The sequence below is a fragment of the Coregonus clupeaformis genome, chromosome 19 (assembly GCF_020615455.1).
Source record: "Coregonus clupeaformis isolate EN_2021a chromosome 19, ASM2061545v1, whole genome shotgun sequence".
Classification (NCBI taxonomy): domain Eukaryota; kingdom Metazoa; phylum Chordata; class Actinopteri; order Salmoniformes; family Salmonidae; genus Coregonus; species Coregonus clupeaformis.
In genome coordinates this window covers 30825860-30846816 of record NC_059210.1, presented here as the reverse complement: position 1 = coordinate 30846816, position 20957 = coordinate 30825860, and the positions used below count along the sequence as shown (strand labels likewise).

Genomic DNA, 20957 nt, shown 5'->3' with positions numbered 1-20957 from the left:
AGATGTGTCAACTTTTGACTGGTACTGTATATGTTATGTAATCTCCTTCTAGGGTAGAGTCCCTCTGTGTTTAGTTGTTGGAATGAGTCTAGTTTGTAATCTATCAAAGGGCTGCTGGACTGCATGGGCCCCTGAAAATGTAACACAATGAAGATATAGTGGCTGTGGTGGAAAGCAGAGAAGAAATGTGTATTTGTATTTATTAGGGATCACCATTAGCTGCTGCTACTCTTCCTGGGGTCCAAACATATTAAAGCACTTACATTACATATAAAACAAAATATAAAAGAGTACATCATATAATATTATTACACCACTACATATCTACAATACAAAATGTTTAATACCACCATACAACAATATCACAATGTGTGTGTATGCATGTGTCTGTACCTTTGTGTGTGTCTCTTCACAGTCCCCGTTGTTCCATAAGGTGTATTTTTACCTGTTTTTTAAATCTGATTCTACTGCTTGCTTCAGTTACCTGATGTGGAATAGAGTTCCATGTAGTCATGGCTCTATGTAGTACTGTGCACCTCCCATAGTTTGTTCTGGACTTGGGGACTGTGAAGAGACCTCTGGTGGCATGTCTTGTGGGATATGCATGGGTGTCTGAGCTGTGTTCTAATATTTTAAACAGATAGCTCGGTTCATTCAGCTTGTCAACACCTCTTACAAAAACAAGTAGTGATGAAGTAAATCTCACTTCAATTTTGAGCCATGAGAGATTGACATGCATGTAATTAATGTTAGCTCTCCGTGTACGTTTAAGGGCCAGTCGTGCTGCCCTCTTCTAAGCCAACTGCAATTTTTCCAAGTCCCTCTTTGTGGCACCTGACCACACTATCAAACAGTAGTCTAGGTGCGACAAAACTAAGGCCTGTAGGACCTGCCTTGTTGATAGTGTTAAGAATGCAGAGCAACGCTTTATTACATTTACATTTTAGTCATTTAGCAGACGCTCTTATCCAGAGCGACTTACAGTTAGTGCATACATTATTTTTTTTCATACCCCCTGTGGGAATCGAACCCACAACCTTGGCGTTGCAAACGCCATGCTCTATCAACTGAGCTACATCCCTGCCGGCCATTCCCTCCCCTACCCTGGACGACGCTGGGCCAATTGCGCGCCGCCCCATGGGTCTCCCGGTCGCGGCCGGCTACAACAGAGCCTGGATTCGAACCAGGATCTCTAGTGGCACAGCTAGCACTGACATGCAGTGCCTTAGACCACTGCGCCACTCGGGAGACTTTATGTTCAGACTTCTCCCCATCTTAGCTACTGTTGTATCTATATGTTTTGACCATTACAGTTTACAATCCAGGGTTACTCCAAGCAGTTTAGTCACCTCAACTTGCTCAATTTCCACATTATTCATTACGAGATGTAGAGGTTTAGGGTTTAGTGAATGATTTGTCCCAAATACAATGCTTTTAGTTTTGGAAATATTTAGGACTAGCTTATTCCTTGCTACCCATTCCGAAACAAAAGGCAGCTCTTTGTTAATTGTTGCAGTTATTTCAGTTGCTGTAGTAGCTGACGTGTATAGTGTAGAGTCATCCGCATACATAGACACACTGGCTTTACTCAAAGCCAGTGGCATGTCGTTGGTAAAGATGGAAAAAAGTAAGGGACCTAAACAGCTACCCTGGGGAATTCCTGATTCTACCTGGATTATGTTTGAGAGGCTGCCATTAAAGAACACCCTCTGTTTTCTGTTAGACAAGGAACTCTTTATCCACATTATAGCAGAGGGTGTAAAGCCATAACACATACGTTTTTCCAGCAGCAGAATATGATCGATAATATCAAAGGCTGCACTGAAGTCTAACAAGACAGCCCCCACAATTATTTTATCATCAATTTCTCTCAGCCAATCATCCGTCATTTGTGTAAATGCTGTGCTTGTTGAGTGTCATTCCCTATAAGTGTGCTGAAAGTCTGTTGTCAGTTTGTTTACTGTGAAATAGAATTGTATCTGGTCAAACACTATTTTTTCCAGAAGTTCATTAAGGGTTGGTAACAGGCTGATTGGTCGGCTATTTGAGCCAGTAAAGGGGGCTTTACTATTCTTGGGTAGCGGAATGACTTTATATTCCCTCCAGGCCTGAGGGCACACACTTTCTAGTAGGCTTAAATTGAAGATGTGGCAAATAAAAGTGGCAATATCGTCCGATATTATCCTCAGTTATTTTCCATCCAGTTTGTCAGACCCCGGTGGCTTGTCATTGTTGATAGACAACAATAATTTTTTCACCTCTTCCAAACGGACAATTCTTGTCTTTCATAATTTGGTCAGATATACTTAAATGTGTAGTGTCAGCGTTTGTTGCTTTCATGTCATACCTAAGTTTGCTTATCTTGCCAATGAAGAAGTCATTAAAGTAGTTGGCAATATCAGTGGGTTTAGTGATGAATGAGCCATCTGATTCAATAAATGATGGAGCCGAGTTTGCCTTTTTTCCCAAGATTCTATTTAAGGTGCTCCAAAGCTTTTTACTATCATTCTTTATATCATTTATTTTTGTTTCATAGTATAGTTTATTTTTATTTAGTTTAGACACATTATTTCTTAATTTGCAGTACGTTTGCCAATCAGTTGAGCTGCCAGATTTATTTGCCATACCTTTAACCTCATCCCTCTCAACCATACATTTTTTCAATTCCTCATCAATCTAAGGGGATTTAACAGTCTTTACAGTCATTTTCTTAATGGGTGCATGCTTATTAGTAACTGGAATAAGCATTTTCATAAATGTGTCAAGTGCAGCGTCTGGTTGCTCCTCATTACACACCACAGACCAGCAAATATTCTTTACATCATCAACATATGAATCACTACAAAACTTATTATATGACCTCTTATACATTATATTAGGCCCAGCCTTTGGAACTTTGGTTTTCCTAGATATGGCTACTATATTGTGATCACTATATCTTATGGATTTGGATACTGCTTTAAAGCACATTTCTGCAGCATTAGTAAAGTTGTGATCAAAACATGTTGATGATTTAATTCCGGTGCTGTTTGTAAATACCCTGGTAGGTTGACTGACAACCTGAACCAGGTTGCAGGCAATGGTTACAGTTTGACGTTTTTTCTTGAGTGGGCAGCTTGATGAGAGCCAGTCAATATTTAAATCACCCAGAAAATATACTTCTCTGTTGATATCACATACATTATGAAGCATTTCACACATATTATCCAGATACTGACTGTTAGCACTTGGTGGTCTATAGCAGCTTCCCACAAAAATGGGAAGATGAACCTGTAGCCATATTACTTCAACAATATTTAACATGAGATCGTCTCTAAGCTTTACAGGAATGTGGTTCTGAATATAGATCGCAACACCGCCCCCGTTGACATTTCTGTCTTTACGGTAGATGTCATAACCATGTATTGCTACCACTGTATCATCAAAGGTATTATCTAAGTGAGTTTCAGAGATAGTCAGAAGATGAATGTCATCTGTTACAAGTAAGTTATTGACTTCATGGACCTTGTTTCTCAGGCTGCATATGTTAATATGGGCTGTATTTAGCACTTTTCTGGGTTGCTTTTAATGCTTTACTGGGAAGCTTATCAGATGTAGACTTGCTCATGTTATTTATATTGGAGCTGATAGTGCAGGGTGCGATGCACACAATGGTCTTCCTACTAGGGCACACCTGGGTTACAGTGGCTTACTCTCTCAAAGAGCTATTCAAGAGTAGGAAACCATTGGTAACACTTGGCAACCATTGGTAACACTTGGTAACACTTTAGACTTTTACCATACTCTAATGAGAGTTCTGGTCTTGACTCCATCTCTGCCTACTGTAGGCTATGACACAAAGTCATTCCATACCTCTAATTGCTAATCTGATATCTACAGCCTTTGATTAGCCCTTTCTGTGTCACCCAAACGGATCAAGATTTACATTTAAGTCATTTAGCAGACGCTCTTATCCAGAACGACTTCCAGTTAGTGAGTGCATACATTTTCATACTGGCCCCCCGTGGGAAACGAACCCACAACCCTGGCGTTGCAAGCACCATGCTCTACCAACTGAGCTACAGGGGACAGATGATTGTTTTGTGTCGTGTGCTGAAAGAGATGAGAAAGGATGGGTACAATTATATTTCAGAGCTAAAAGGCTCAGGAGCTCAGGAGTTAAAACGTCTACAGTGTCCGCTCTCATCCCTCACATTTTGGGGAAGGTTGTCCTCTACCATATTTCCCACCTGGAAATAGAAGAGCAGGATCACACCCAGTGACCCATTAGGGCGCCAGGCATCCCAGCTGAAGTGACCAGTAACATCCCTGCCCATGTGGAATACCCATGTAACCGCAAAGCATGCTTTTATCCACCATCAAAGCAACTTTTATTCACACACACACACACACACGCACACGCGCGCACACACACTCTTCACGAGCCAGAGAGGAAGTGACTGGAGGTAGAGAGACTACTGTACACTGAAAGGGCCAGTCTCTGATAACTGAAAGAGGACTGCCCTGAATGTCATTTCTTCCTGTAAAAAAACACACAAATTGTATGCATTGGGTTAAATGAATCACGTTTTTCCATTTTCCTATAAGCTACTGTATAAAGACTTCCCATGCTGTATCCATTTCAAATTCTATTTTTGCGATGAGAACATTTCCTGTGCCAGGGACAGAGGGGTTTTATTCATTGATGAACATGTGTGTGGTATTTGAGAATGGGAGAGTGACTTTTGACAACATGTTTCCACTTTGCCCAAGTAAAGCACAGTACAACCAGCCCATACTGATATATAGTAGTTAGCCTGTGTGAATACAGTGTCACTAAGGGGCAAAGTAGCTGTGTTGTACTGAAGAATACATGTAAATAAACTATCTGGTAAAACCTTTCCCACCAGACAAGTTGGAATCATTTAAACCGATGTTGCCTGGTGAAAGTAAACCCAGCACAGGACACAAAACAAATGTGTGGTTGTATATTCTGTCTAAGCTTAAATGTAAAATAGAATAATGTTATAGGGAAATCACTGCAAGGTCACCATAAAGTAAAATTCTGTCTAAATCATAATCACAATCATCTAGTGGATATAAACGAATACAGCCATGTGCTTTTACCACCTGGCTACACAGAGAACAGCAACCGTTTGTGGTCTAATGAGGCTTTTTACACACCATTGAAACCTATTAAAAATGTGTGGCCATTGTAATAATAATAATAATATGGCATTTAGCAGACACTTTTATCCAAAGCGACTTACAGTCATGTGCGCATAAATTTTTACGTATGGGTGGTCCCGGGGATCGAACCCACTACCCCGGCGTTACAAGCGCCATGCTCTACCAATTGAGCTACAGAGGACCACGTGTCATTTACAGTCAGCCTGGTCAACCAAAATGAGAGCTCAGTCTGGTTGACCAGGCTAAATTTAAGTCCCTCACCAAATCTGACAAGACAACCATTTGTTTCACTGACAGTTTTTTCTTCCTTAACAGGTCAACCATGATCACCTTGCTCCTACTGTGGGTGTCTCTGCCATTCATCACCTCAACAATATCCTTTGAAGACCCTGGTGGTATGTGTAAGCTTACATCACTATTGTTCACTGGTCATATTCAAATACTATTAAAAAAGCATTGTTCCTTCCTCCTTTCCTTGAAGTAATCACTGATCTAACATGAATAGGTATATGCAAGATTTCCACTCCACTGCTTTTATCCAATCAAATCCAATCAACATCAAAGAAGGACATAGGGAAGGATGCATTGCAAATAGGGAAGAACGCAGTTCTAGCTATTCAAACAGGGCCCCTGTTATATACTGGATACTGACACCAAATGCAAAAGTAGAAGAGTTTTCTAGTCTCTTAGGATAGGGTTGGAATAATGCAGGCAAGTGACATGAATTCACTCCACTTTGCTGAAAATAAACGGGCAGTACATCCATCATGCTACTTCACTTCGGCAACATCGTCCCTACATGATCTGCTGATATACTGTAAAAATACATCTCATACTATCTTACCCAGATCTAGACAGTACCTTGAGTGTCAGCATCCCTGTGGAGGTGCCGCTGCGCCCTCTGATGGGCGCCAAGGTGGTGGTGCCCTGCTACTTCCAAGACAACACGGTCAACGACCCGGCCACGCCCACTGTCGCCCCCCTGTCCCACCGCATCAAATGGACCTACATCACCAAGGGCAAGGCAACCCTCATCCTGGTGGCGTCGGAGGGCAAAGTTCACGTGGAGACGGAGTACCTAGACCGGGTCACCATGGCCAACTACCCGCTGGTGCCCACCGACATCACCATGGAGATCACGGAGCTGCGCTCCAAGGACTCAGGCACCTATCGCTGTGAGGTCATGCACGGCATCGAGGATAACTATGACTCGGTGGACATCCAGGTTCAAGGTATGACTTGGAGTTTAACTACAGGCTCTGAGTGCATTTTGTTGGTATGATCTTAAGCTATTCAAGAAACGATCATTAGGTTGGCTTTTATTCTGGTTCAGATGTACTCTACATTGCGTTGAGGGTTCTCACACACATTAACATTAACATGGACATTTCACTCCAAAAATAAAGTTTGACAAAAGAATGTGCCAAATAAAATCAGTAAAATATTCGGTTATTATTTGGGATTGAGGCATATAGCTAAATCCAGTAGCATGGGACATGGATTCATCTTCATATTAAGTACTTTTTCGAAACACATCTGACAAAGTTGGATTTTTGGAGTGAAATATCCCTTCAATAGCACATAATACAATAATCTACCTCATATATACACTAGCCCTAGCCTACCCTCTGAAATTGTATAATACTTAAAAATAATACAGTGAGGGAAATTTGTTCTCTCCTCTCCAGGTATTGTGTTCCACTACCGAGCCATCTCTACTCGCTACACTCTGAACTTTGAGAGGGCCAAGGCTGCCTGTATCCAGAACAATGCCACCATCGCCACCCCAGCCCAGCTACAGGCTGCCTTTGACGATGGCTTCCACCAATGTGACGCCGGTTGGCTATCTGACCAAACAGTCAGGTAATTCTGACATACTAAACTGTGTACCGTTATCTGTCATGACTGCTTTAGGTAAGCCATGTGCACTATTGTCAGTCATAGCTGTTTTAGGAAAGCCATCTTTGATATTTTCATACACAGTGTGGATATACAGTAGAAATGAACTAACCTGAAGGGTTGTGTGGGGATGTGAAATGTTGTTCAAGACCAGGGGTACTCAAGTACTATTTGAGAAGCCCCCCCCCCACACACACACAAATTCATTAAAATAAAATATTTGGTAGTCGGGACCCGCGATCTGTATTGACCCCGTTCTGGGTCCGGCTCCGGACCACAGTCCGCCAGTTGAGTATGGGGGTTCTAAACCATGGTTTGGAATGAAGCAACGTTATAACCATTTGGGATTTTTAAAATATATATAATTTCAGACTAATTGATGTGTCATGTGTATGGACCATTTTGTTCTCTGCCATGTTACGTGATCTACTCAAGGTACCCCATCCATGAGCCTCGTGAGGGTTGCTTTGGAGACAAGGATGAGTTCCCGGGTGTGCGAACCTATGGCGTGAGAGAGGTCAACGACACTTATGACGTGTACTGCTTCGCACAGAAGATGTCAGGTACTCAACAGCAAATATTGTAGTTTATCATGGTTGTCATGGTTGTCATGCAAGCATGATTTATAGCGTATGAATAGGAGAATGATAATTTGAAGTCAAAGTATCATGCAAAGAATAATATGAGCTACACCCAGTCAGCAACAAACGTTCCCACAACTTTAGAGAATGTTCCCTTAAGAGTCTCATTAGGTCATTAACTAACGTTTTCATAGTAATGTTCCTGTGATGTGCGAGGAATGTTTCCAAGAGACCATTCCTTTAATGTCAAATAGAACACCCTGAAAGTGGTTACCATGTTCTGATCCATTCATAGCTCTTTGTCTGTTGGCAAGGTTAGGGATAATCACACACAGTGCTTTTAACATAGTGTTTTCAACTTACATATTTTATGTAGATATTTACATTGTGCATGTTCATTTATACAGTAATAATAAATGTCCTCACCTGTGGTTTGAACTCCCAACCTCTTGGTTCACAGTCGCTATGCTACCAGGTCCGTGTCCGGCATCGGTTAATCTGACTATTCTCATCATTGATTTGATTGACTTATTTCCTTAATTTAAGGGCTTTCTCTGTAGTTGTCTAATGTTGGTGGGGCATGTTAACCTGTTGTAATGATACTCCTGAATCACTATAATCAATAAAATATTTGTTTTACTTCACAGTGAATTCACCCTATTGCTTACACCTATCAAGTTTTTTCATCTACATAAGTGCCTATAGTGAGGAGGGGTTAGGGTTTCTTAGCTCAGGTTAGTGTGTTGTAACTGTTGCCAAATAAAGACGTTAACATATTTTGCTAAGAACGTGAGAGTAGTGTGATTTCCCTAGCCACCAGCACCAATAAAGAAACACCCTAACCACTGTCCCAATAATGGATATCTCTAAGAAATATGCTTATTGGGCCAGTATAGTTAGGCCCTGTCCTGTCCAGAAGAAACACTACCCCCTCCTCCCTAGGCACTGATCTGAAACAACTTGATAGGTCTGCAACAACTTGAGAGGTGTAATGCTGTAAGCAATAGGGTGGTAAGCAATAGCTCCGTTAAAAGTACACTCAAGCAAAACCTTTACTGATCATAGTGATTCAGGAGTATCATTAAAACAGGTTAACATGCCCCACCAACATTAGACAACTATACTGAAAGCTCTTAAATTGCTGAAATAAGTAAATAAAATCAATGCTGAGAGAATAGTCTGATTCATTGATACCTTACACAGACATCGTAGCATAGCAGGAAGATTGGAGTACTACTGTGAACCAAGAGGTTGTGAGTTCAAATCCCAGGTGAGGACTGTTGAATAATAATTACTATATAAATGAACATGCACAATGTAATCAAGAATGTCAAAGTGTGTCAAATATGTAAGTTAAAAACACTGTATGTCAAACGCACTGTGTGTGAGTATCCCTAAGCATGTCAACAGATAAAGAGCTATGAATTGATCAGTGGCTCACCAATCAGAGCCTTGATTGGCTCGGCAACAGTAACAAGGCGTGATGTGTAATGAAAATATTATTCTTATAAAAAAAATGTTTAGGGGGGGACGTTTATTTGATGTCTAGAACGTGTCTAGAACATTCATATAATATGTTCTGAGAACATGGCAACCATGTTCTTTGCATGTTTGGTGGGATGTTGATGGAAAATTCTCCTAACCCACAGAAAACTGGACACATAAAATCAAATCAAATTGTATTTGTCACATGCGCCGAATACAACAGGTGTAGACCTTACAGTGAAATGCTTACTTACAAGCCCTTAACCAACAATGCAGTTTTAAGAAAAATAAGTTTAAAAAATGGTTAAGTTAAAAATAATTTAAGAGCAGAAGTAAAATAAAATAACAGTAGGGAGGCTATATACAGGGGGTACCGGTACAGAGTCAATGTGCGGGGGCACAGGTTAGTCGAGGTAATTGAGGTAATATGTACATGTGGGTAGAGTTAAAGTGACTATGCATAGATAATAAACAAAGAGTAGCAGCTGTTAAGAAGCCTTTTGGACCTAGACTTGGCGCTCCAGTAACGCTTGCCGTGTGGTAGCAGAGAGAACAGTCTATGACTAGGGTGGCTGGAGTCTTTGACAATTTTTAGGACACCGCCTGGTATAGAGGTCCTGGATGGCAGGAAGCTTGGCTCCAGTGATGTACTGGGCCATACGCACTACCCTCTGTAGTGCCTTGTGGTCGGAGGCCGAGCAGTTGCCATACCAGGCAGTGATGCAACCAGTCAGGATGCTCTCGATGGTGCAGCTGTAGAACTATTTGAGGATCTGAGGACCCATGCCAAATCTTTTCAGTCTCCTGAGTAGAAATTAGGGCGAACGGATTTAAGTTCCCCTGCATTAAAATCCCCGGCCACTAGGAGCGCTGCCCCTGTTTGCTTATGGCCTTATACAGCTCATTGAGTGCAGTCTTAGTGCCAGCATCAGTTTGTACTGGTAAATAGACAGCTACGAATGTTCTTGCAGCGTTCCCATGACACGTGTCTATGACATTAATATCTTATGATCTGAGAACATGGCAGAACATTAATATTGTATATTCTGAGACCTGGCAACCATGTTCTGTGTATGTTTGGAGGGACTTTACTGTAATATTCCCTTAAGCCTCAGAAAACTTTACACAGAAATGTTCTTGCAACGTCCAATGAAACTTGCCTAGAACATTAATATTGTTTATTCTGAGAACATGGCAGCCACGCTCTGGGAATGTTCTGTTTGACATTAAGGAAACGTTTTCCTAACTGCAATGCCAAAACATGCTAAAAAGGTTCTCAGAAGGTTTTTGCTAGCATAGATAGAATGTTCCTCTAACTAACGGATAACTGGACACTCAAACATTAGGGGAACATTACGGGTAACATGACAAAAAAGTTATCTCTCCCTAGAATCGTTAGCTGGGCATCAACTTGATGTTGATTGCTGATGCACTTGCCATACATGCCATGATGATAATCTTGCTAGCTAGCTACAGCTACCCAACTAGCTAGCCTAATATATTATATTAGCTTGAGAAGTAAGAAGCGGAAATCATAACAGATAACTGTCTGTTTGCCTGCCTGCCTCTGTTTCTCACTCTTTGCCTTCCCCTCTACATCATCCCCAGGCAGAGTGTTCTACTCCATGTCCATTGAGAAGTTCACCTTTTACCAGGCAATGGACCAGTGTGCCAAACTAGGGGCCAAGCTGGCCACCACAGGGCAGCTGTACCTGGCCTGGAAGGCTGGCATGGATGTGTGCAACGCGGGCTGGCTGGCAGATAGAAGCGTCCGCTACCCTATCAACATCGCCAGGCCCCAGTGCGGTGGAGGACTACTTGGAGTGAGGACTGTGTACCTGTTCCCTAACCAGACAGGCTACCCCTACCCAGACTCCCGCTACGACGCTATCTGCTACCAAGGTAAGTGTAAAGAAAGGCGTCAAAAGGGAATCACTTCCTTTTAAAGAAAAAAGGCAGTGTTGAAGGTGTAATTGTGAAATTAATTTGGGTGTGTTAAAGCCAGAGTGATTTCCAGTAACACAGAGTGTGGCTTTAACTTTTCCTGCTGCCAATGGTCTATTTCACAGAGGACGACGGTGTAGTCAAGACCACCCCGTTCCCAGAGGTGGCCACCATCACAGCTGGCCCCATGGTTTACCTGGGGCGTACCACCACCTCTGAGGCTGAGGCACAGGGGGAGGTTCAGACCCAAGCCCCCCTGGACACCACCAGCATGGAACTGCCCTTACCCATCCTCCCCAGTGTGAACGACACGTATGCCAAGGTCACCCCGGTCGTGGGGGAAGAGATCATCAGCAGGGTGACAGCTAAACCTGATATGGCCTCCGAGTTCCCTCATGACAATGACATTGCCATGTCTCCTACAGGTTAGCAGATTGTGCTGATCAGCATCATGGCGGAAATTGTTTCTATTTTGCCGTAGTTGCCATTTTCATTTTCAAGCGTAATAACACAAATTCTGTGTTTGGTTCTGTCTGTCTCTTCCCTCCCCTATCTCCCCTCTTTCTCTCTACCCCCTTATCTTCCTACTCCTCCCTCCCTCCTTCCGTCTCTCACTATAGGTGTAGTGTTCCACTACCGTGCTGGCTCCAGTCGCTATGCCCTGTCCTTCATGGAGGCCCAGCTGGCCTGTCAGAGTGTAGGTGCGGTCATCGCCAGCTCTCAGCAGCTCCAGGCAGCCTACGAGGCAGGGCTCCACAACTGTGATGCAGGCTGGCTTAGGGACCAGACCGTCAGGTGAGATAGCCCTCTCAGTAGGGTTGCACAATTCTGGTTTTACAGAAATCCCGGTTGTAGGATTCCTTCCCTGCATATTCCCTCATGATTGCAGACATTCTCTGATTGAGATATCTGAAAAACCTGGGAACTTTGGGGATGTTTCCAGAATTTTGAAACTCCACTTTCCAGTCTCTTTTCCTGAAGAGGAATTTCCCTTACCTGGATAGTGACAGTTTGCTCTCTCCTGTGGCCAGGTACCCCATCCTGTCTCCCAGAGATAAGTGCTCAGGGAACCTGGAGCATCTCCCAGGGGTGAGGTCCTACGGCCTGAGACCCGCTACCGAGCAATACGATGTCTACTGCTATGTGGACCGCCTCAAGGGTCAGTTCATGGCGCATGGACCCTATTCTTCTTCTTCTTCTTTGTCTTCTTTTTCTTCAGAGCTTAGCTTCAGATGTTAAGTGATTTCTTCTTCTTCTTCTTCTCTACAGAGCTTAGCTTCAGATGTTGAGAGATTTCTTCTTCTTCTTCTTCTTTTTCTTCTATAGACTTCAGATGTAAAGTGAACCATCAAACATGATGGTGACTACTGAGTAAAACTTAGGGTGACCACATTTAAAATACCCAAATGTGGTGACCCAAACTCGATGATTTTGAATTACATTTGCGGGACAGTGTAGCCTGCATGAATAATATTTTGGGGCAGCATGCGGGACAAAATGCGGGACTGTCCCACACAATCCGGGACATGTGGTCGCCCTAGTAAAACCACCTGCTCTCTCTTCTTCCTCATCTCTCAGGGGAGCTGTTCTACACCAGCGACTATGACAGCTTCTCCTACAAGGAGGCCATGGCCCACTGTCAGAAGCTCAACACCACGCTAGCCACCACAGGGCAGCTCTATGCTGCCTGGAAACAGGGCTTTGACAAGTGCCGTCCAGGCTGGCTGCAGGACCGCAGCGTCCGTTACCCCATCCACACCCCTAGGCCCCACTGTGGAGGAGGCAAGGCTGGGGTACACACCATCTACGCCTTCCCCAACCAGACGGGACACCCCGACCAGCACTCCAGATACGACGCATACTGCTTCAGAGGTATGTATGAGTTTGGATCTGTTCAGAGTCATCAATAGGGTGGCTGTTAAATCTCAAACTGATTAAGCCCAAATACAGCCACTGTTAAAAGCATGAAAATGATATTGTGTTGGTTTTCTTTGTTTTGTAGCTGAACATACGATTATTCACACTGAAACCAGACTCAACGTTACTGTAGTTGTCGAGGAGGAAATGATCAACATGACAACCAGAACGGACCAATTGACTCTTGGTAAAAGATCTCTATATTAAGTGGTCAACGGGTATTTCTGTATCACTGCTAGTATTTCCTGTACATTTATCCTGCTGACTATGCCAAACGTAACAGTAGAATGAAAGAGAATTACATACTAGCATGTTTGCCTCTGGTTAAATCAAAATGCATAAGCTGTTTTCTAGTCAGAGTGTGTTAATACTACATGTTCTTTTTCCTTTGTTCGCTCTCTGTGGTTTTTCAGTGAGCCCCATCATACCACCTGTGGATGTGTCTGGTTCAGGCTTAGCTGAGCATTCTGCCAGTGGTTTTGGCAGTGAAACCCCTGGTAGCGGAGATACATTTGGTGGGGACAGTGGCGAGGGCTCTGGGTCTGGCTTCACATTCGAGGGCAGTGGGCACATCTTGTCAGGAGAGGGCTCTAGCTCTGGAGGTCTACAGGAGGCTGTAGAAGGGAGCACCACTGTCATTTACCCCCCTGGAGTTGGGTCTGGGAATAGTGGGTCCGGGGTGGGGGTGGGAGAGTTCAGCGGTGGGCAACTGTCCGGTGTCCTTCCCCACTCCGGTAGTGGCAGCGGGGTATCTGGGGACCTGAGCGGTAGCGGGGATTCTGTCATCATCATGGTGAACGGAGAGATGGTGGACATCTCCAAGCAGCAGCCCACTGGACAGGAGTTTGGACAAGGAGGTGTGGATGTCAGTGGCTCCAGTGGAGTTTCTGGATCGGGTGGCTTCTTCAGTGGGGATGTGACCAGCACCTCTGGCTCTGGACTTCCCGACATATCTTTTGAGCATTCAGGTCTCATCGACCTGACCGAGAAGTCCTCGGGAGAGCAGGAGGTCTCTGGCTACCAGCCCTTCGCCTCCGGTTATCCTTACGGTTTTCACAGCGGCTCTGGATTCCCATCCAGTGGTGACGGATCCCACTCAGGCCATGAGGTTATCTTCCTGACAGAAGATGGGATGATGGAGGTGACAACACGACAGCGTCCAGAGCAGGGCCGGGGCTACATAGAGGTCAGTGGAGACGGCAGTAGCCACCATGAAGGGAGCACCTCAGCCAGTGGGCTCTCCCTGGGGGAGTCAATGGTCGCAGAAGGCCTGTCTGTGGTGTTGCCCCCTGGTTCTACCATGACTTACCCAGAGTATATCGGAAACACGGGAAGAGGGGATGACCTGGACCTGGTGGAGGAAGGCCAGGAGCACGAAGGCCAGGAGCACGAAGGGCAGGAGCAAGAAGGGCTGGAAGGGCCCACGGAGACAATCAATGTCACGGCACCGTCTGCAGTCTTCTCTAGCCCAACAACAGCACCCGCCAATACAATGGTGACCCCTGCTGTGGTGGAGGAGCCTGCTGTAGTTGATGGTAAGTTGCTTAAAGGAATAGTACCACGATATTTAATAATTTGGTCATATCTTCCCTTAGAAGTGTTCTATAGGCCATTGGTTACAGCATCTACGATAAGCCATTGTTTACTTTGCTTCATCCACCATATGCTAACAGCTAATGAACAATGTCCCCTGGTAAGCATATTGTCTAAATCAACCCATTATTTTCTGACCCTGCCTCTTTCTAGCTGATCCTGACCCTTGTGAGCCTAACCCGTGTGGCACAGGCACCTGTTCTGTGCAGGATGGCATTGCTGTGTGCCAATGCCCACATGGATTCACTGGAGAGGACTGCAGCACGTGTGAGTCTCAGTGACAACACTATGTGTTACAAGATGTATTCACGTGATTACAAGCCCACATATCTATTATAGACATTTCACTCAACATTCCCGGTATCAATATTTTGTTATTTTTGTACTTACATGCAAATTAAAGTTCCATGTCCAACAACGTATACCGTTACAGGCATAGGCGGCGTGTGAGTCTCAAACTATGTTTTTCCGCGATTGTATTTTGAAATATTGCGATATGGCTGGCTGGACCTTTCACTGACATTCGCAACTCAACGATCATCTACACTCTTAAAAACAAAGGTGCAAAAATAAAGGTAATGTTCTTGAGAGCGATGCCATAGGTGAACCATTTTAGGGTCTCTGAAGAACCATAAATGGGATGGTTCTTTGAAGAACCATACAAAAATCCAAAACCAGAAATGTTTCGGCCCTCCAGGACCGGAATTGAATAGCCCTGTCGTAGGGTTTTAAGCATTTGCATATTTCCCAGGGTGCCTTTCGATTGAATTTTAGAGTTACCAGTACCACCCATGACTGTGTTTGCTAGTGACAGAGACATGGTTGTTGCATTCATTCATTTTCAGTCATGTGGCCTTCACCAAGTGAGAGCCTAAGTGAATATGTTGTCATTAATTTTATTATTCAAGTATTTCATAAGACCTTATTTTGAGGGCCTAGTTTTAACTTAATACAGTGGCCTGAAACTCATAGTTTACAGTCCACATCAGTCCTGCAAGTCACGTTGTGCTGTCTTGCAAAGTGATGCATAATTCCTATTGGAATCCAGCCAGAGTGGGGATTCCGACATTTTGAATTTTTATTCACCCGCAACCTACATTCAAAATGACTGCCAGGGTTGGGAAGACTAAGATATAAGACTACCCTAAACATCTAAACTGGAACAACCATTTCAGTAATGGGTGCATTAAGTCCAAGTAACAGATTGGAATAGTTTAGAAAAATGTATGTTACTTCTGTATATTTGAGTAGCATAAGATTAATGAATGAATCAATAAACAAAAATATAAATGCAACATGTAAAAATTTCAACAATTTTACTGAGCTACAGTTCATATAAGGAAATCAGTCAATTGCAATAAATTAATTAGGCCCTAATCTATGGATTTCACATGACTGGGCAAGGGGGGAGCCATTGGTGGGCCAACGGGCATAGTCCCACCCACTTGGGAGGCAGGGCCACCCACTGGGGAGTCAGGTCCAGCCAATCAGACTTAATTTTTCCCCACAAAAGGACTTTATTACAAACAGAAATACAATAGTTTCATCAGCTGTCCGGGTGGCTGGTCTCAGACGATCCCGCAGGTGAAGAAGCCGGATGTGGAGGACCTGAGCCTACATGGTTACACGTGGTCTGCGGTTGTGAGGCCGGTTGGAAGTACTGCCAAATTTTCTAAAACGACGTTGGAGGCGACTTATGGTAGAGAAATTAACATTACATTCTCTGGCAACAGCTCTGGTGGACATTCCTGCAGTCAGCATGCAAATTGCACGCTCCCTCAAAACTTCAGACATCTGTGGCATTGTGTTGCGTGACAAAACTGCATGCATTTTAGAGTGGCCTTTTATTGTCCCCAGCACAAGGTCACCTGTGTAATGATCATGCTGTTTAATCAGCTTCTTGATATGCCACACCTGTCAGGGAGATGGATTATCTTGGCAAATAAGAAATGCTCACTAACAAGGATGTAAACAAATTTGTGCACAAAATTTGAGCGAAATATGTTTTTTGTGCGTATGGAACATTTCTGTGATCTTTTATTTCAGCTCATGAAACATGGGACGAACACTTTACATGTTGCATTTATATTTTTGTTCAGTATACATGCAAAGACATAGTGAAACAAACAATTTAAAAAATCAATCTGCAATAGAGCATGCTAGGAAATATGATAATGATGGGCGTGGTTTTGGTTCAATTCTGGTTATTAACACCAACACAGGGGTTATTTTACACCACTGAGTGATAATTCAAGTTTTTACAGTGTTCATTTAACTATTGAATCAGCACTAAAAATGTTATACAAAAAAAATCAACATTAGTTAACACTTGCCAATTCTCTGTGTGCCATGAAAGTAACACATCTGCAGGCTTCCATAAATTTCAATAAGCTCTTAGAATTCTGAAGAACCGTAGGTGCCACATCAAGAACCCCACACTTAACTCAAAGGTTCTTCATCATGGAAGAGTTCTCCACGGACCCTTAAAAGAGCCATTTCAGAACATTTATTTTCTTTAGGTGTATTTGGTATTTGCCGTGTGCGCTGCCCAAATTGTGAGCCCTTCCGACAGACTATGCGATTTAAAACAATCCACAGCTTATTTTTTTAAAATAAGCTAATGATCCTATGATCCTCCAAATCATGCTTTCTGGTCTTATGAATGATTTTAGGTATTTCTGTATAGACAAGAGTAGGCTAATTAGGCTATATAATTTTGTCAATTTAATTCAATTTACTTTAGGGGAAGCTTAGCTAGCCTTATGGTAGCGCCGCCTATGGTTACACCTAGCCTTATGGTAGCGCCGCCTATGGTTACAGCTAGCCTTATGGTAGCGCCGCCTATGGTTACAGCTAGCCTTATGGTAGCGCCGCCTATGGTTACAGCTAGCCTTATGGACGCGCCGCCTATGGTTACAGCTAGCCTTATGGTAGCGCCGCCTATGGTTACAGCTAGCCTTATGGTAGCGCCGCCTATGGTTACAGCTAGCCTTATGGTAGCGCCCGCCTATGGTTACAGCTAGCCTTATGGTAGCGCCGCCTATGGTTACAGCTAGCCTTATGGACGCGCCACCTATGGTTACAGCTAGCCTTATGGTAGCGCCGCCTATGGTTACAGCTAGCCTTATGGTAGCGCCGCCTATGGTTACAGCTAGCCTTATGGTAGCGCCGCCTATGGTTACAGCTAGCCTTATGGACACGCCACCTATGGTTACAGCTAGCCTTATGGTAGCGCCGCCTATGGTTACAGCTAGCCTTATGGTAGCGCCGCCTATGGTTACAGCTAGCCTTATGGTAGCGCCGCCTATGGTTACAGCTAGCCTTATGGTAGCGCCGCCTATGGTTACAGCTAGCCTTATGGTAGCGCCGCCTATGGTTACAGCTAGCCTTATGGACGCGCCGCCTATGGTTACAGCTAGCCTTATGGTAGCGCCGCCTATGGTTACAGCTAGCCTTATGGTAGCGCCGCCTATGGTTACAGCTAGCCTTATGGACGCGCCGCCTATGGTTACAGCTAGCCTTATGGTAGCGCCGCCTATGGTTACAGATAGCCTTATGGACGCGCCGCCTATGGCTACACCTAGCCTTATGGTAGCGCCGCCTATGGTTAAAGGGGAGGGGGAGGGTTGTATAAATTAAATAAAAAGCCAACATTTACAGTACATTTGTGAATGTGTCTATCTGTTTGTGTGCAGCAGTGCAGGGCTGTGCCGAGGGCTGGGTGGAGTTCATGGGGAGCTGCTACCTGCACTTTCTTGAGAGAGACACCTGGCCCGATGCTGAGCAGCGCTGCCAAGAGCTCAACTCCCACCTGGTCAGCATCACCTCCCAACAGGAGCAGGAGTTTGTCAACTGTGAGTATAGATATAGGATGTGTGCAAATGTGTGTGTGTATGTGTGTGCAAGCGTGTGTGTGTACGTATTCTTTATTGTCTTAGTTGTGAAGTGTGTGTGTGTGTTTGTGTGTGTGTGCATGCACGCGTGTGTGTAATTTATTTTTCGCACAAACATAGAACATATCTGATACGTACTGTACATGACAGCTCAATGTTCTCTTTTCATTTTTCCATATAGCTAACGCTCAGGACTATCAGTGGATTGGACTCAATGACAAGGACATGCAGAATAAGTTCCGCTGGACAGATGGGAGTCCATTGGTGAGTTTTTTGTTTTATACCAGTTCAGGTATCCCCTACTCTGGTCCCCTACTTTACTTTACTGTACTTTACTTTTTTTGTAAATTATATTTTACATTATTTTTATTGATATTAATATTAAATTACCATTTGACTTGTTAATTCTATTTTATCCTACTTTCTAATCAAATGGTCCTGTGTTGATGTCTTCGCATGCAGGAATTTGAGAACTGGAGGCCCAACCAGCCAGATAACTACTTTAACTCTGGAGAGGACTGTGTAGTGATGATCTGGCATGAGAACGGCCAGTGGAACGATGTTCCCTGCAACTACCACCTGCCCTTCACCTGCAAGAGTGAACCTGGTAGGGAGCAGGGGTTGAGGGTCAGAGGGCACAGAACATGAATTGGGTCAGCTGTCTGTGACTGAGCCAACAGGACAGAGAAATAGCACTAGGCTTGCTTTTTGGAAAATAGGGATGTCCGGGGGGGACTATGCACAAATAAGGGTTCATCAGGTGTTAAATTAAGTGTTAAACGTGTTCAAACTGTGAGTCTTAAAATGAATTGGTACCCCTAAAAACACTATTGTTGGTCCAGCTCACTATTTGTAGGGCACAACAAAGAGTCAATGTATCATTGGGTTCCCGAGTGGCGCAGCGGTCTAAGGCACTGCATTTCAGTGCTAGAGGTGTCACTACAGACCCTGGTTTGATTCCAGGCTGTATCACAATCCGGCTGTGGTTGGGAGTCCCATAGGGCGGCGCACAATTGGCCCAGCGTCGTCCGGGTTTGGCCGAGGTAGGCCATCATTGTAAATAAGAATTGGTTCTTAACTGACTTGCCTAGTTGAAAAAGTTAATAAAATCCAGATTTTATCAACATCATTGGAAACAGATAGACAGATCTTTTGAGATAATTTCCTTAGCTAATTCCTCTGGTTTTCCCTTTCTTCCCAGTCATGTGCCATTCACCCCCTGAGGTGGACAACGCCAGGCCAATGGGCAGCAGAAGAGACCGCTACCCCGTCAACTCTATAGTCCGCTACCAGTGTGACGCAGGCTTCACACAGCGCCACCCACCTGTTGTACGCTGCCTTCCCGACGGGCGGTGGGAGGAGCCACAAGTGGAGTGTATAGGATGTGAGTCTAACCTTTCTTGTTTAATCTATCGTGTCTCGTCCACGTCTGTCAACTCTGATTTAAAACCTCAGCCCCCAGAGTCAATCGAGTAGCTAGATAGCACACACAAGATAGTTTCTGGGTTCCGAGATTAGCGTCTACTAACCTTGCAGATTACATCATACATACTTACAGAGTAACAACACAAAAAGAGATACAACATTCACAAGCTTGAGAAATATAGACATCTCTAGGGAAACAAGGCAATAACATTAAAGTATAGTAAAGTAGGTGAGATATGAGACACTATGGCAGGCACATTTTTATCTGGACCTCGAAGCAAGTTCCACTTCTGATTTTCATTCTTCCCCTCTAATCAAGGACTGATTTAGAGTTGGGACACCAGGTGGGTGCAATTAATTATCAGGTAGAAGAGAAAACCAGCAGTACTCCGGACATCCAGGCTCAGTTTTGAATACCCCTGCACTTTGGAATTTCCTTATTCTTTATCTTTGATGGTTATTCAGCAATGTTGTAATGATGTCATCAACATGTGCCTCTCTCTCCCTCAGCTGGTGCCACCCCCAGCAACAGACTACACAAGAGGTCCATCAGGAGACGGTTGAAAGCACCCAACAGTTGGTCTTGGCGGAAGCTTCTCTAAGCAGGACTGAAGGGACACACTAAAAGAGAACCAAATTGACCGCTCTTGTAAAGAAACATTGATACTAAATGCCATTTTGCCTGACCAAAAAAAGATAACGTTCCCACCAGGGGTGGAAATGGGGAAAAGTTACTTTGAGAACCCACCAATGTAAAATCCTTGAATTCACCTATAGCTCATTTTTACATGTCAAAATGATTGAATTCCCCCATTTCCACCCCGGATTCCCACCATGTATATAGATAAACACCAAAGCACATTAGACAGGATTTTATAGTCCGACTGACAATGTTGATCTCTGAGTGTCACTCTGTGCCTTTGTGGGGGGTATTTGGGCAGTGGTTCTCAACCTGGGGTACTAGTAACCCTGGGGGTACCGGGCCTATCCACAGGGGGTACTTGGGAAGACTCAAATAGGTATAATTGAGGGGATACTTTGTGCAGAGCAT

General features: G+C 44.0%; 1 protein-coding gene across 1 annotated transcript in view; it reads left to right on the top strand.

Annotated features, from left to right (window-relative positions):
• Positions 1–20957, top strand: part of LOC121532119 (aggrecan core protein-like) — a 31165-nt gene that overhangs the window by 7328 nt on the left and 2880 nt on the right. Inside the window, exons 2-18 of the mRNA XM_041837830.2 lie at positions 5485–5564; positions 6018–6401; positions 6858–7032; positions 7504–7631; positions 10743–11036; positions 11204–11503; positions 11699–11873; positions 12110–12237; positions 12657–12950; positions 13081–13182; positions 13409–14530; positions 14742–14855; positions 18284–18442; positions 18663–18745; positions 18944–19088; positions 19683–19865; positions 20417–20957. The exon at positions 20417–20957 is cut by the window's right edge and continues 2880 nt beyond it. Of these exons, the coding sequence (XP_041693764.2) occupies positions 5492–5564; positions 6018–6401; positions 6858–7032; positions 7504–7631; positions 10743–11036; positions 11204–11503; positions 11699–11873; positions 12110–12237; positions 12657–12950; positions 13081–13182; positions 13409–14530; positions 14742–14855; positions 18284–18442; positions 18663–18745; positions 18944–19088; positions 19683–19865; positions 20417–20508 (3951 nt within the window). The 5' untranslated portion in view covers positions 5485–5491 and the 3' untranslated portion in view covers positions 20509–20957. The remainder of the gene's footprint in view (positions 1–5484; positions 5565–6017; positions 6402–6857; positions 7033–7503; positions 7632–10742; positions 11037–11203; positions 11504–11698; positions 11874–12109; positions 12238–12656; positions 12951–13080; positions 13183–13408; positions 14531–14741; positions 14856–18283; positions 18443–18662; positions 18746–18943; positions 19089–19682; positions 19866–20416) is intronic.